This window comes from Protopterus annectens, chromosome 9.part0 (assembly GCF_019279795.1).
Source record: "Protopterus annectens isolate FY-2018-M chromosome 9.part0, PAN1.0, whole genome shotgun sequence".
Lineage (NCBI taxonomy): Eukaryota > Metazoa > Chordata > Ceratodontiformes > Protopteridae > Protopterus > Protopterus annectens.
Window position 1 is genome coordinate 1,251,439,842 of NC_056743.1, and position 17,282 is coordinate 1,251,457,123.

At 41.3% G+C, this 17,282-nt stretch overlaps 1 protein-coding gene across 1 annotated transcript in view; it reads left to right on the forward strand.

Annotated features, from left to right (window-relative positions):
• Window positions 1-282: 282 nt before the first annotated feature.
• The window catches only part of LOC122811974 (protein phosphatase Slingshot homolog 3-like), a 1,030,454-nt gene continuing 1,013,454 nt past the window's right edge, over window positions 283-17,282 (forward strand). The window contains exon 1 of the mRNA XM_044084176.1: window positions 283-662. Coding sequence (XP_043940111.1) covers window positions 591-662 — 72 coding nt within the window. The 5' untranslated portion in view covers window positions 283-590. The remainder of the gene's footprint in view (window positions 663-17,282) is intronic.

The window sequence follows — 17,282 nt, forward strand, 5'->3', positions numbered from 1 at the left end:
TTGGGGGAGGGGACATACTAAAGTTTACCTTTTATGGACCCAAATAGGTCTTTTACAAAGCCAGTGTAAAGCACTAAATGTTCAGTGCCAAGCTACAGTCAATGCTGATGTAGCAGCAGCAGCAGCATTTGGAACAGAAAAAAATGTTGTATGTTACATTGTTTCATACTAATACATAGCACAACGTAGGTTACAGCCACACATTTCTCTCTACAAACTTGCTCTTTAAGACACTCCTCTGCAGAAGGGGGAGGGGTTGATGCTGACTAATTGAACTTGTCTTCTTCCTGGTTCTAGGACCTGTAGACATGCGTAAGTGATCAGTATAGTCTTCCTCAAGTTAACGGAGGGTAACTAGAAAAAGGAAAGACAAAACAATCCTCTGTTGGATTGTAGCATTTTATTCTCTGTCAGCACTTGAAAAAGAAAGAAGACCTGTGGATTTATGTACATTTTGTCTGCTATGGGGGATGTCTTTTAAAAGAAACACATTTGGGTAGTCAAGCAAGAAGAAAGTTTGGAACAAAGTTTTTCAGGAAGTTTCATTTTCGTGTGTCTCTTGGCTAGATTGTGGGGGTGAATTAGTCCCTATGGCTTTGGTGACTGTTCACAGGTCCCCCTCTAGCAGCACCTGCTCTAGCCCGATTCATCATGTGCAGCAGGTAAGTTTTAGTTGCCTTTTCTTTTTTCAGGAAAAAGTACCTTTTTGCTTGTAAACGTATGCCTTATGCCACTCAGCCCCATACAGGTATACAGGCAACTGCATGTGTTTCTTGGTTTCTGTTATACAGTCATGTACTGCCTGGAGGGGCAAAGTCAGCAGAATGCATGGTGGTTATTTGTACTGTTGTGGGAATGGGATGGCAGCACATTTTGTGCTCTGTTCACAAAGTGTTACTCTCCGTGGGGGTATTATTGTAAGTTAACATCCTTTTTTGTGCCTAGTTTAGTAGAGCAGGAATGTCTGACTTGGAGGTAATACCTCCCAAGTGGCCCTGATATGACTGAAATTTTAGCCCTGTCCCTCATAATCCCTCCTGAAACTAGTGACTGGTGAGTTATAATTAATAAACAACAACAATAATTGGAGTTATAGACTTATTTTACTTTAGAAAATGTATATTAATTCACATTCTCTTATTCTGTCAATATCACAATTTTAATAGCACTAATATTTTAAGTGTCCCTGATTATTTCTGGATTTGCTCTGGATTCTTTTTGAGTTTTGTCCCTGATTTAGTTGAGAGCTATAAATTACTTCTTTGAATGTTTCTGGGTGGTTGAACTGCTCTTCAGGATTGAAAATAACACTTATTTAATTGTTTATTTTGTGTGTGTGTGTGTATTCTGAAGGCCAGACTGAACATAATCTTTCTGAGGGCGTCTGTTATTCCTGTCTATATTATTTTCTCTGCTCTTTTAGGTTCTGGTGAAGTGACTGATACTGTGTTAAAGCCCTTGTCAGAGTAGTAAAATTTGCCAAGCCCCATCAAAACACACAAAGACAGTACTGATAGTCTCTTCTTATCTTAATTTGCCTTGCATTATTTTTTGTCTTTTACTTTTGTTTTACACGTTAATTATTTTTGTAAGGAGCATAGCAAAGTCTCATTTGTAGCTGATTCACTCTGATGTCTATGTCTTTCAAGCACATGAGCCATTCAAATGGCATAATGTTACTGTAATAAATGAATAAAAATGTACTATACTAGTCACAGGGATGCAGTCAGCCAACAGTTATTAAGCAGAAACAAAACTTGACAGGTTTAACAGTAAGTTCAGAACATGTCTGCCAGAAAAAATATGAGATTCATTATGTTCACATGGGTCTCTACCATTAAAAAGAGAATTTGGACTGGACTGAAGAAGGCTAAGATCCATCAAAAAAGAGATACTGAAATACATTATTATTTAATTTAATTTAAACTATTTTTTCAGTACAGTAGGTAATTAGCCAACAGTAATTAGCCAACAGTGTATCAAAAATAAACGAATGTATGTACATTTCCAAGGAGGGATTTTGTGGGTTCTTTTTTGGAACCCTTGCATTTCCAAGGAAGGATGTTTTGTGAATTCTTTTTTGGAACGCTTGCATTTTGGCTGCATCAGTCTGATGGGATAATAGGATTGGTAGGGTTTGTTTGACTGGGTTTGCAACAGGAGTAGGAATGATATTGGATTGATTGTTGTCTAACCCACACTTCTAGCTTAAAGCTTTTAAGGAACTTTGGAGTTACAGTCACAGATTTAGTAGTCATTAGCTGGACCTTTAGAGGGCACATACTTCCTTCTGGCTCACAGTTTTTAAGTCTGCTCTGGATGCCAATGTATTTGCTTTCTGTTACGTAGGTATTGTGAGACTGGGAGATGTTTTGCAGTTTTATGTTCTGCACCATACATCTTCTCCTTTGGACAGGTTGGATGACCCTTACTCAAATGCAACTTATGTAGTCTTGTCCTGCAAGCAAAATACTTACAGGCTCCTTTTAATTTCCACCCTGATATATCTTCTGTTTGTGTTCCTGACATACCTCTGGGCGGGTTGGAGGACTCCTATTCCAATACAGCATTTCTGGTCCTTTTCATTTTGACCCTAACAGATTTATTTCTGGTCCTAACATACCTCTTAACTATGCAAGATTTTGCAAAACATTCCTGACTCTGACTTTGCCTCCTATTGTTGCCCTATTTTGTGATCTACTGGTAAATCATTGAAGATTACACTCGGTCAGTAATGCTTGGTATGAGAGTTTCTGAGATTTTCCAGCTTTTATTCTTCAGAAAATGCATGTTGATGCAAAACTCATTAATCTAGTAACTTTCTACATGAATAAGAAAAATATTTACAAATTTTCCTTGATTTTTGAGCCTTTGTCTCTACACACTATTTTTGTTTTTTTCCAGAATTCTTGCGCAAAGAAGTTGAAAGCTTTGGGGGGGGGTCTAATCCCCTATATTCACTCTTTCTTCATCCTGAAATGTCTATAATAATGAGTGAAGGAGGATTACAACAAGGTACAGGTACTCTATACCATGGGGGGAGGGAGGGCTGCTATTTTTTTAATTGCTTTTGTTTACCGGGAATGTCCAACTGGAAACATGACCCATTTTCAGTGGTGACCAGGGAATAAATGCTCCAATGCAGAAAAAGTATCAATAGACAGAGTGACACTAACATTTGCAAGGCAACAATATACAATAGTCTTTACGACATTTTCCAAAATAGGGAGAACTGCATTTAAACTTTATTAAAATATACAGACAGCCAAATTGTTACTATTTTTAACAGAAGGCAGAATGTCTTACAAGCTGTATAGTGGTGAGAAATATATTTGAGAAATAGAAGACAGGGTGGCTGAGGGTGAAGGAGTATAAAAAAGGCCGGAAAGAGAATGAGTTACAGTACAGGTAGGAGAAGGATGTGTAGGGAGCTGAGCAGGGTTGTTGTTGAACAGGATGTTTCCTGCAGACAGTACCACAGTACTCAATCTGCTCTGCCCTCCCAGCTCTTCAAGTGAAGAGCAAAAAATTACTGTCATGCCAGAAGCACAACTCTTGCCCTCTGCCTCTTGATCCATCCATTCAGGTCCTGTTTCTGTGCCTTGCCCGACCTTCGTTCCACTTATATTGTTTGTCTTTTCGGCTTTTTCCAGTTAGGGGTCACCACAGCGGAACTCCGGTCCGCTAATGATTGGCAGTGTTTTTTTTTTTTTTTTTTTTTATGGTGCCGAGTTGCCAGTCCAATGCCCAACCTTCAGCAAAGGCACGTCCATTCACGCATGTCTTTCGGAGGCCACTCGACCCCAGGGAGGACAGGCAGACTCCACACAGAAGGCACTCCGCCCGTGAATCGAACAGAAGAACCTCTTGCTGTGAGGCAACAACGCTCCCGCTGTACCACTGTGGCTACCCCTCCTTCCACTTATATAATTTTACTAAACTGTTGCAAACTTCTTGCTACAAATGTAGCAAACAGTTGCTACCATAGTTCTCAGCTGTACAGATTTTCGCAGAATGTTCATATTTTTGGTCTGTTTCTCATAAAATTTGTGGTTTGCTGGCAAATCACTATAGATTGAAGTAACTAAATAATATCATACATTTGAGTTTCAGACTTGGCATGTATTTCCTGAAAGATATTAACACAAATCCTGTTAATCCAGCAACTTTATAACAGCAATATTTAAAATCTGTCCCTCTTTTTAGGCTTTGCCCTCCATTATTTTAGGCTTTGTCCAGATTTCTTGCACTAAGAGGTTGAGCAGTATGGTTGCTACAGTCTTTACCATGCATGGAGTGCTACAGACCTCAGGTTTTAGTTAAAAAAATACTTTTAAATTGTAGCAAACTGTTTGCTACATTGTAGCAAGCAGTTGCCATAGTATACACCACACATGGAGCACTATAGCACTTGGGTTTGACAGGCTGTGTTGCATTAGACTGATTGCGCCCCCCCCAACACTTTGCACCTGAGGTGGTTACCCCTTCTGTACTACACTAGCTTTGCTACTGGTTAGGGGGATTGACTTCCAGATTTTTGATACTTGATGGGAGCAGAGGGAACAACCTGCAGGGTTGTTAGGTTTTGATATAGGTTCATAGGTTCATAGATTAGTACTAAGCTAACTGCCCTTGAGCCATTTTAAGCTTAGCTATTTTAAGCTTAGCCAATTATCCCTTGTGAGACTCAAACCCTGCAACTTGTGTTTGTAAGGCAAACACCTTAACCATTAGGCCATAAAATGTCTTTGTCAGAAGAGTGCTAGCTTTTGTGTGGGTTAGATGGTTGTGCAAGGTTGTCTGGAGATGGACAGTCATTTGGTTTGTTTATTACATTATGAGTAATAGGGAGTTGGGAGCATGTGAGTTGATGAGGTAGTTCAGGATTTGTCTGAGGGCCAAACATTAGTGTGCTCTATATGCAAATTTTGCAATCCTGTTTGAGCACTGCTTGAGTTTATTTCATTGAGTTAGTTAAATGTTTGTCAGTACTGGTGCTGAGTAGAGGAGAGTGGGTAGTATGAGTATAGTGGTGATATGACATATTGCAGTGTTTGATAGAGTTTTGCCCTATAGAAAGTGCTTAGTTTTTGGTGTGCTTTTTTTTTTACTGTATGTTGAATGTGGAAGATATAAGGTTTTGCCCTGTAGAGCTTGCTTAGTTTTTGGTGTTTTTTTTTTTTCACTGTCTGTTGAATGTGGAAGTTAAAATTTAGGTCTTTGTCATTTATAAACTCCTAATAGTTTGGTTTTGGTTTGTGTAACAAGTTCTACTTTGGTATTGTTAGAATACTATTGTTGGTAATAGTGAAGGACGCTTTCTTTATTGCAAGGTGTTTGGGAGTGAAGAGAATTAGTTTTGTTAGGATTTAGGAATATCTAGGGGGTAGTCAGTCAGTTTTCCACAGACTTGAAGGCTTTCTCTGTCAGTTTTTGTAGGGAATCGAGGTCATTTGCAGAGCAGATGATGGTAGAATCATTGGCATACTTCTCTGTCCAGATCAAGGTCATTAGCAAAGATGCTGAACAGGATAGATACCAGTCCAACTGCAATAAGGAGAAAGGATGAGATGTTTTGACATTTTGCTGCCTGGAATCTCTTAGGGACATAACTAGAAAACTAGGATAGAGAGGATTTGTCAAGGCCTAGACTGGAGAGTTTTTGTAAGAGTACAGGGTGAAAGAGCTTGACAAAAGTTTTGGGCAGATCAAGAAAGAGAGCAGATACAAGTTTACTGTCCTTGTTTTTTTTGTGTGTTAACAGTATTATTGAAGGTAAGGAGGGCAGTGGAGGTACTGTATGATATAGTGCAGGAGCTTAGTCTGATTGCATTTCTCAGATATTTTTGATATGGGGAAAGGATGATGATGGTTCTACAACTGGTGAGTTCAATGGAATAACTGACTTTGTGGCTGGAGTGGCTGTAAAAAAAATTTTTAAGTGAAAATTCCATTAGCCACAAGTACCTTTTTTCATGGATCAGTGAGTTAGAACTGGTCTGTTTTTTAAATGACTGTGGCAGTCATACAGTATACATATGAAGAAAGAGGAAATTAAACTGTGGATGAGGCAGAAGCTTGTTGGTCATTCATTGTCTTAGAATATTATGCTATGTTGCCAGGCATGCAGTCCCTTGGAACATTATTACTTGTAGCATACAAGGTCTATCTCCAGTTGTGTGTCTTGCAAGTAGAGGTAAGAGATGAAGCAAAAGCAAGACTATATGGTAAAAACATCTTGGCAGCTTGTAGTATTAAATAAACCCTTGTAAAATAATAGTAATCATTCCTGCAAGCCTTCTTTTGGAACTGTTTGTTACCTAACATACAGAACAAATCTTTTGTTTCCTTAATGTATAAATGGCATCAGGTGCATTTTCTTACCTCTGCATACCTGCTGACCATCAGAGTGTCCACTGTGATCACCTGCCAGTGTGGCCGTCATCCAAACAGCCATCAGGATGAGGCTTTGCCTTCAAGCTCTAGCAGTTCCCTTTGAGCATGTCATATTAAGCTCATAATGAGTATGCATGTAATAGGTGTAATGTGGTGAAGTTAACTCTTCCATGGGTGGTATACCTAGCAACAGCACTTCCTCCTTACAAGCTGATGGCTCTTGTCAGGTCTCTGGTTCCCAGTAGGGACCCTGATGAAATGTGCACTTCTGAGAGGCATGCCCTTCACCTTCCTGAGGTAGAGGTGAGCAGACGGGCGCCACCATTCTCGTGCATCCTCTGCTGACTCCTCTAGAGCTGGCCAGCTGATGGGTTGTTACTGGAGAGCTTCCTATTGTCAGTCCGATCCTCTGTGTATCTCTGTAATATAGTGTGTGTGTGTCAGTGTGTGGTGCTTTTGTGGTGAGCACGCGAGTGTGTGTGTGTGTGTGTGTGTGTGTGTGTGTGTCTGTATGCATTTGCTTTGGACAGTAGAAAAAAATATAGTAGGGAAAGTGATGACACTGGTATTTTTGAGGGAAAGTGATGACACCGGTATCACGTACATAAACTGGAGGTGACCAGTTAGTGTAGAGGATTAAAGCTCTGATCTGCCAGTGAACTGCTTCTTGTGAACATAGTGCAGGGTTTGAGTCTTCTAACTTCTTTTTCCTACTCTGTGACTTTGGACAAGTCACTTACCCAGACAATACTGAGTTGCCCCTGAAAAGTGATAGTATATTCAGTGATCTTACCTAGTCAACAAATGGGTATAATACAAAAATAATGACACGCCTAGAGTGTAAGTCACTTATAGCTCATGTTGACTGGTAGTGAACATAAAACATTTAAACTCTAGGTCTGAATACAGGTGTGCCAGAATGTAGACATTATTGATTGCTTCCTAATTTTGGTCTGTTCTTTATAGAATTTATGTTTTTTCTAACATTGAGGACTGAAGTCACTAAATAATGACAAACATTTCAGTTTCATATTTTAGTTCCTTGCTAAAGCAAAACTTGTTATTCTAGCAACCAAGTTTACAACAGCAATATTTAAAATCTGTCCCTATTTTTTGGCCGTCCCCTTTTACATTTTATGGCCAGGTTTTCCCTGTTAAAATGACAGTGTTTACAGTCTAACCCGCAGCTGTAGTATTTGTTAATGAGACATTTGTTTTTTCCATTACAAATAAAGTGCCACGTTTTAGGCTTGCATGTTATTTTGGTTTTGTTCAGGGTATGTATCTCTTGTATTTAGTTGATTGAGTAGTATTTATTCCATGTTGTTGTTATCTTTGTGAATATGATCACTTATTTCTGTTGCAAATATGCAGTGGGAATTTTCAAACCAGGTTTTCCATTTAAAAAGTTTGACTGTATTTCAGCAGGTTCTATCCAGCTCTTAAAATATTAAAATAGACCATAATGCCATAGCAAAACTTCTGCTTTCTGTGATTTGCAGAGAGTCAAACTTCTCAAGAAACCTTATAACAACGTTGCTTAGTGGAGAGGCATGACGGTCTGAATTTTTTTTGTTTTTTCCACCGAGGAGCTTGGAGTTTGGGATATGCATTTTCTTTGTCAGCATGTGAGATAAGACAGAGAAATGACGGTCTGAATTTTGTTTTTTCCACCGAGGAGCTTGGAGTTTGGGATATGCATTTTCTTTGTCAGCATGTGAGATAAGACAGAGAAAAAAAACTTGTCTTATAATATGTATAGGTTTCTTGAAATGGGAAATAGACTGATACTATAATAAGCATCTAATTTATAGTTGACTTCTTGAACTGGATTTTAACTTGTTTTCTCATAGGATGACAATTGCTAAAGCCACAGTTGAAACACATGAACATGTTTTCCAATTCCACAGACCCTCTCGTTGGCCCCGTCATGATTCCTTTGAGTTTTGCTAAAGCCACAGTTGAAACACATGAACATGTTTTCCAATTCCACAGAGCCCCTCATTGGCCCCGTCATGATTCCTTTGAGTTTTGCTAAAGCCACAGTTGAAACACATGAACATGTTTTCCAATTCCACAGACCCTCTCGTTGGCCCCGTCATGATTCCTTTGAGTTTTGCTAAAGCCACAGTTGAAACACATGAACATGTTTTCCAATTCCACAGAGCCTCTCGTTGGCCCCGTCATGATTCCTTTGAGTTTTTCTAACCTTTGATCTGTTTCCTCTTCCAAAATAAAAACAAATATCACACGTTTACTTTGGTCTTGCTCAAGATTATTGTGTTAGAATGAAACATTTGATGGTCTTTTTCCTTGTATATTAGCTTTATTATCCTGGGGATATAGAGGCGTATTTTTATGGATGAGCGTATACTAAGCATGGAGAAAATGGGTGGGGACCTTCCAAGCACAGAATACTTTTTTACATAAACTACATCTTTTTTTTTTTTTTTTTTTTTATACTTTCCTTGTTCTTTAGCATTTAGCCCTCAGAGCAGTCCATTTACCCGGTTATTTGCAGCCATGACCCAAACCAGTGGGCAAAGACATTGCAAGCAAGACATTTGTATGGAATGTGTAACAAATTTGTACTATATACTATATGTACATCCTAACTGCAGTAGTCTTAGGATCAGTCCATATTTACCTGGAATTCAAATGGCAACTTCCATGTTAATGTTTTGGACAAAGTATTGAACTCCATTGTCCCTGTTACCAATTGAACAAGCATCATGGTAACCAACAGTCTAAGGTATGATAATCCCTGTGGTCCAGAGACTGAGCTCCATGGTTTGTGGATTGCATGACTCATCCCCAGAGTACATGGGGTCTAATGATTGTTTCTGCAGGGTACCTGGAATCCATCTGGTTCCTTTTAATAGTTCTGAGGTGCTGTATTTGTGAGGAGTGAATTCTGGTGAATAACTTCTAAGTGTACATGCTCTGCATTGGTCCAGCGAGAGCTAACTGCTTAGGAGTAGATTGTGGTTCTAGTATCAAAAGCCTTTGACAAGTGAATGAATGAATATCATTCCAGTTGGATTTCACGTTTCCATAATCATCACTTTGATATGTCTAGGACCAGTAGCAGGGTGGGTTTCTGAATACCTTTAAGAAGCTTATTCGATGTGATAGGAAGTGGCCTTTATTAAAGTATTCAGTGACTTGTCCCTCTGTCTGTCTTTCTAGATTATTTATTTCATTCAGGTATGGAAGAATAGAGAATGGCACATATATTTTGATATTTCTTGGCTTTGGGACATGGATGCCTAGATTTTTAATTGTTGAATGGTATTTGTTAGAGGAACACTGTTTAATAACTAAGTAGTCAGAGCTGCTGTTGCTCTTTCATTGATCTTATCCATTTGTCCTCAACACTTTTGAAGGTATTTTGAATAAATACTTCTGAAACCTACCTCTCAGCTTGCGGACACTGAAAATGGTTACAAAAGCTCTGGAAAAGTAGACACTGCCAGCAAAAAAAAAAAAAAAGGAAAAAATCTGGTCACCTAATTAATATAACATTTGAATCCCTAATAACACACAGCTCCTCCTCTTTCTAGTAGACCTGTAGGATACTATGCAGAAACACAATTTAAAAAATGAGAGGGAGTAAAATTATAAGTATATTGTAAAAGACACAGTGTGAAATCTGAAGTATTTGATAAATGATATTACAGACGTCTACCTCACACGGTTATCTATTTTTGTTCCTGAAAAAGGAAGGTCTACCTTGTCTACTTTCTTTACATTATTGGTGCTACCAGTATTTTGGACATGGAATCTGGTTTTCTGTGTAATAAACAGCTTCAAAATTGTATGTCTGTGTGCATTGTATCTTTTGGGGAAGAGGATTCCGAAAATTGTGTTGAATTCTAACCTGAAAATAGGAACGCACCTCTAAAAAGAGATACATTGTGGACATGATCGACAGTCCACGATGCTTTGCCAGAGATGGCCTGCACCTGTCGCCCTTAGGATTCCGGATACTGGCTAAGATTCTTGCCACCCCTATAGTGCCTTTTTTAGGCAAGGTTCAAATGACAAATTCACCACCGTAACCGGTACAAGCAAGCAAAATCTGAGGGTAATGCTACTCCATGCTAGAAGTCTAAACCTCAAAATGCACTCACTCGAGGCACTCCTTAAAATGGAGAACATTGACATCTGTGCAGTGACAGGGACCTGGTTCAAAGCTCCAGAGAGCACCCCTGCATTACCAGGCTTCAATTCATACCACACCTTTCGGCCACCTAACCCAGAAAGAAGCACTAAAGGCGAAGGCGTGCCCATATTCATTAAGGATATCCACACCTCCAGGCTAGTTGCACAGCATAATGCATCCGAGATTATCCAAGTGCAACTAACTCTGGGCAAGACCGCAATCCAAATTGTAGCTTGCTACAGACCCCCCCACCATGCCTTAGGATTCACACTCCTCATTTCTTGATACACTGGAAAGTATTAGGGTACAACCCAACACCCTAATAATGGGCGATTTCAACTACCCCACCATTAACTGGGAAAACTACTCGTGTACCAACTCTTTTGCTCAACGTTTTCTAGAATTCATAAATTCCAATGCCTTGGATCAACTTATTCACACCCCCACCAGGGGCAGCAATATCCTAGACCTGGTCATTACCAACATGGGAAACTGGTGTTCCACACCAGAGGTCAGTTCCTCATTGGTCAGATCCGACCACAAGCTTATCAGCCCAGACATCCACATCCCACCCCCAGCCCCAATTAGGGAAACCATCGTAAAAAACTTCTCAAAAGCCAACTTCACACTTCTTAAGACAGAAGTGGCAAACTTCATGACACCCATGCAGACGGACAATAGAGGTATGACTGCCGAATCCTATACAAATGCACTTTATAAGCACTTGCACGAGTGCATGGATCATGATATCCCTAATAGAACCAAGATGTTATCCTCCAAAAAAAGGAAGCCAATCTGGTGGTCCTCTGCCATAAACAAACTCTACAACAGAAGAAAGAAACTGTTGCAAAAAAGAGTAAAATCCCATGACTGGAGGAACTCCCTGGTCAACCTCCGTAAGAAGCTGAGATCCCTCATAAAATCCTCCAAAGCTAGTTACGAAAATAAAATTGCCACTGACTCTAAAGACAACCACAAAGCATTCTATAGCTATGTCAAGAATCTAAATGGGAACACTCAGATCTGCTCTGAGTTACAGCATAATGGCACTAAATATACAGAACCAACTGATATTGCCAACATCCTAGCAGATAGGTTCAGTGCTAACTTTAACCCCCTCTCACCCCCTAGAGGGCCCATCTCTATACCAGAAGAATGCAAAGTTCCTATAATCACGGCTGCAAAGGTAAAAAACACACTCTCCAAAGCCAAGAACACAGCATCCATGGGACCAGACAACATCCCAGGCTGCGTTCTACATGAGCTACAGAATGAACTGGCACCCTACCTAAGCATCATGTTCAATCATAGCCTCCCCTCAGGCTTTGTACCCACTGAATGGCGCACCGCAACAGTTATCCCACTCCACAAAGGGGGAGCCACGACGGACCCCGGGAACTACCGCCCCATTAGCCTGATGAGCCTGGTCTGCAAGGCCATGGAACGTATCATCATGGAACTCCTAAACAAAGACATTGGTAATCTCCAAACTCTGGACCCTACTCAGTTTGGATTTGTAAAAGGCAGATCATGTCTCCTAAACCTGACTGACTTCTTTGAAGCAGTCACCAAAGCCATAGATGAGGGTAAAATGGTTCACACAGCTTATCTAGATCTCGCTAAGGCTTTCAACACCATCCCCCAGTCTGGAATTATAGATAAGCTCACTAAACTAGGTATAAATCCCTATGTCACAAGATGGGTTGCCAACTGGCTCATGGACAGAACCCACACTGTGAAAGTAGCGGATTCCAAATCCGACATCAGACCAGTGACAAGTGAAGTACCACAGGGTTCAGTCCTGGGTCCTCTCCTGTTTGGTATCTACTTCTCTGAAGTGCAGGCCAACACAGAAGGTCTTTGGCTAACAAAGTTTCCAGATGACTGCAAACTAGGAGCCATAATCGAAACTCCTAACGATGTGGACAAACTACAAAAGGGCCTCACTGAGACAGATACCTGGTGTCAAAGCCATGGCCTGAAGCTCAATGCCAAAAAGTGTATTGTCATCCCTTTGGTAGAAACTCTGTACCCATGAACTACCACATAGCTGGTAGTCTACTTAATGCCGAAAATGTGATGAGACCTTGGGACACAGGTGGACAGTAGTTTCTCCTTTGATAATCACATCGGCACAGTGGTCAGGAAATCCTTCTATGTGGCTCATCTCATCACAAAAGGATTCTCATCCAGAAAAAAAGAGGTCATTGTTCCCCTCTACTCATCACTCATTAGACCCATTATAGAGTACAATGCCCCTTTTGGTATGTACCTCACAAGACATCTGCAACAACTGGAAAGACCACAGAAATACCTCACAAAGATGATTACTGGCCTCAAACAGATGCCCTATGCAGACAGTCTCAAAAAGCTACAGCTTTACTCCATCGCATATCGCCTACTCAGGGGCGATCTCTGCCTAACATACAAAGCTATGTCAAACCCAGAGCTGTTGGACATGCTCCACTTAAAGAAATCCCAATCCCTCCGAGCTACACGCTCTAGGGACCTTAACCTTGTCACCACAATAAACAGAACATGCTGGAGGGATAGATTCCTGTCCCAGAGACTTCCCATACTCTGGAACAGACTACCTATCTATGTCAAACAGAGCTCCTCATTAGCACTCTTCAAGAAAAATCTTGATGATTGGATGGGAAATGGGAAATTCATCCTGGGGATCACTTCTGTGGCTCTGCTCGACAGGGGCACAGGAAAATAATTTTCTTGGGTGGCGAAAGCCAGGGTACATTTTTTGGCTAGGCTTGTATGGGCCCTAGGGCCAATAGCCTAGTACCTACCTATGAACCTATAAAGGGGGAAATCTTGCCTGAAATAGGTACTTGTATCCAAAATAGGTGCATTTAAGAAATCTGCTCTGGAACCATCATAAAATTAAAATACAGGTGATGCCAATGGAGCATGTAACTAGTGCATGCAGTCTATGTTGCTCACTTCTGCCAGACTTAAACTGGAGAAGGTTCAGAACATGCTCATGCCTACCAGTTTTTGTTTTTGTCTTTGTCAGCAGCATGTCAGACCTCAACCTTTTCTTAACTGGATGCTGGACCCAGCTTGATTGTAGAGTCCTACTTTGTGTAATGCTGTATGGATAGACAATGTTTTTGTGAGGAAGTGTTAATGTTTTTTCTTGGGAGGGAGTTTTTTATAGTGAAAAATGTTATGAGATGCCATCTAGTGAGGTGAGAAAACTCACAAGGCAAGTTTGAGAAGGGTAGACTTTAGCTTCACAATGAGAAAGCAGGTCAGTGAAGAGAGCATATCCAGGATACTGTGGGATGGTGGAAGGTAATTGAGGGATCTTCCTCAAATGAAGCATAGCTTGTACAGGAATTAAAATAAAATACACACAGACACAGACACACACACACACACACACACACACACAGACACAGACACACACCATTTACTAAACTAAACTGAAAGAAGTCTGTCACTTGCTGACTTAGGCTTCATTCTCTTTAAAAATAAAAAAAGATTCCATGAGGTGACAGCACTCTGGATCTGAGGAACACAAATGGCGGGTGTTTTGAGAATGAACCTGTTGGACATCTGAGTCACTACTCATAGGTGAATTTCAGAAAACCTCTGTGGCTAACATTAAGGCCTGCTCACTCCGTATAGTAATCATCCAATAAAAATGACACATTGGCGTGATGGAGTCATACTGCAGTGTATCCTCGCATCTGGAAAAAGCCTCCACTACATATTAAACACAAGGTGTACCTAAATAATTAGAACGGGGAGAATTTTTGACTGCCTATCTATCTTGTCTTGTCCTCCCTGAACTGGAAGGAAGAACGTTCTGAATGTTTGTGTTTTCGCTAGGCTTGTAATGGTCTGCAGACTGCTTAGTACTTACCTGAACCACCATGTAGACATTAAGCCTCCCTGCACCATTTTACTTGTGTGCTAACCCTAGTGTCCACACACACGCCAAACATGTCTATCCCCTTCTCTAACCCTTATGCTAACAGTAACCTATAAAGATTCACAGGTGTACACACTCAATCCTCATGTCGAGACTTTTGTTGTGAACAAAAGTGATGGCATCAACAGCCAGTCTCATTTACCTTACCTGTGAGGTTCAACACTTTTGGCTACTGCCGCCCTTTACAATCTGATCATTTGACCAAGACTAACGGTAAGGAAGCAGCACTCAACTTTCCTCACTTGTTAGAGGAGGAAAACAGTTTTTAGTACTTAAATTAATAAGCACCTATCTAGGCATGTCTAAGCGTCAGCTCCCGGTATTTTCCCCTGTCCACTTGAATCTGGGCATCTTGGGGCAATGTAGCAATTGACTCATCTACACTGACAACCCTCTCCTCCTAGCACCCAACACTACAATCTGTGAGAGATGCACTTATGTAGCCAAACTGGAAGCCAAGCTCTCTCCAGCCAAGACTGCACTAGACAGTCAAGAGGAGAAGGCAAACACCTGCACCACACCACACTCAACACATAGTCCATCAAAACCTACACCACCTAAACTCACACATAGTAACATAAAACACACACCTACATTCGTGGAGGCTCTCAATAAAAATCTGCCCAAACAGAGACCTCCCAAAGCTGAAACGCAAGCACCCCCCCAACACTAGCCAAATGACGCATAACCCACAAAATCAGTGTGCCACTCAACCTCAGCCCATTAGGCAAAACATACCAAACACACTAGTCATAGGTGACTCTATAGTCAGACACACTGATGTCTCACTCACCAAGCTAAACAAGGAGAAAGTTACTGTCAGCTGCCTGTCGGATGCCAGGATCCGCCACATAACGCAAGCACTCAGGTTACTCTACAAGTATAAATATGACTCTGTCCTTGTCCATGTTGTTGTGAATAATCTGAGATGTACCTCCCTGGACTACATGAAAAGAGACATGGAGGAGCTCTCCGATCTTGTAGCCCAGGCAGGTATGTCCCTAGCCCTGAGTAGCATCCTGCCATCACCCAGAATGTTACCATAATACAAGGACAAAATTATTGACTTCAACAATTGGCTAAGCTTCTGGTGTCATTCTGAGGGGATCCAGTGTCTGTCTGCCTGGGATGACATGATCGACAAACCATGATGCTTTGCCAGAGATGGCCTGCACCTGTCGCCCCTGGGATTCTAGATACTGGCTAAGGGTCTTGCCACCCCTATAGTGCCTTTTTTAGGCAAAGTTCAAACAACAAACTCACCACCGTAGCAGGTATAAGCAAGCAAAATCTGAGGGTAATGCTACTCAGGGCTAGAAGTCTAAACCTCAAAATGCACTCACTCGAGGCACTCCATAAAATGGAGAACATCGACATCTGTGCATTGATGGAGACCTGGTTCAAGGCTCCAGAGAGCACCCCTGCATTACCAGGCTATAACTCAAACCACACCTTTCAGCCTCCTAACCTAGACCGAAACACTACAGGAGGAGGCATGTCCATATTCATTAAGGATATCCACACATCCAGGTTAGTTGCTCAACATAATGCATCCGAAATTATCCAAATGCAACTAACACTGGGCAAGACTGCAATCCAAGTTGTAGCTTGTTTCAGATCCCCTGCCATGCCCCAAGATGCCCACGCCACATTTCTTGATATACTGGGTAATATTAAGGTACAGTCCAATACCCTAATAAATGGGTGATTTCAACTACCCCACCATCAATTGGGAAAACTACTCGTGTGTTAACTCATTTGCTCAATGCTTTCTGGAATTCATAAATTCCAACGCCCTGGATCAGCTTGTCCATACCCCCATTTGGGGCAGCAATATCCTGGACCTGGTCATTACCAATATGGGCAACTGATGCTCCACGCCAGAGGTCAACTCCTCGCTGGTCAGATCCGACCACAAGCTACTCACCCTAGACATCAATATCACGCGCTCACCCCCATTAAGGAAACAACCGTAAAAAACTTCTCCAAAGCCAACTTCATGCTTCTTAAGACAGAAGTGGCAAGCTTCACGGCACCCATACAGATAGAATATAGAGGTATGACTGCTCAATCCTATATAAATGCACTGTATAAGCACATACACAAGTACATGGATCATGCCATCCCCAACAGAACCAAGACGCTATCCTCCAAAAAAAGAAAGCTAATGTAGTGGTCCCCTGCTATAAACAAACTCTACAACAGAAGGAAGAAGCTGTTGCAAAAAAGAGTAAAATCCCCTGATAGCAGGAACTCCCTGGTCAGCCTCAGTAAGAAGCTGAGATCCCTCATAAAATCCTCCAAAGCTAGTTATGAAAATAAAATCTCCACTGATTCTAAAGACAACCACAAAGCACTCTACAGCTATGTCAAGAATCTCAATGGCGACACTCAGATCTGCTCTGAGCTACAGCACAGTGGCACTAGATATACAGAACCAACTGATATTGCCAACATCCTGGCAGATAGGTTCAGTGCAAACTTCACCCCCCAGGGCCCATCACTATACCGGAAGAATGCAAAGCCCCTTTAATCATGGCTGCACAAGTAAAGACCGCACTCTCCAAAGCCAAGAACACAGCATCCATGGGACCTGACAACATCTCAGGCTGCATTCTGCATGAACTACAGAACGAACTGGCACCCCATTTAAGTACCATGTTCACTCATAGCCTCACTTCAGGCTTTGTGACTACTGAATGGTGTACAGTGATGGTTATCCCACTCCACAAAGGGGGTGCCACCATGGACCCTGGGAACTACCGCCTC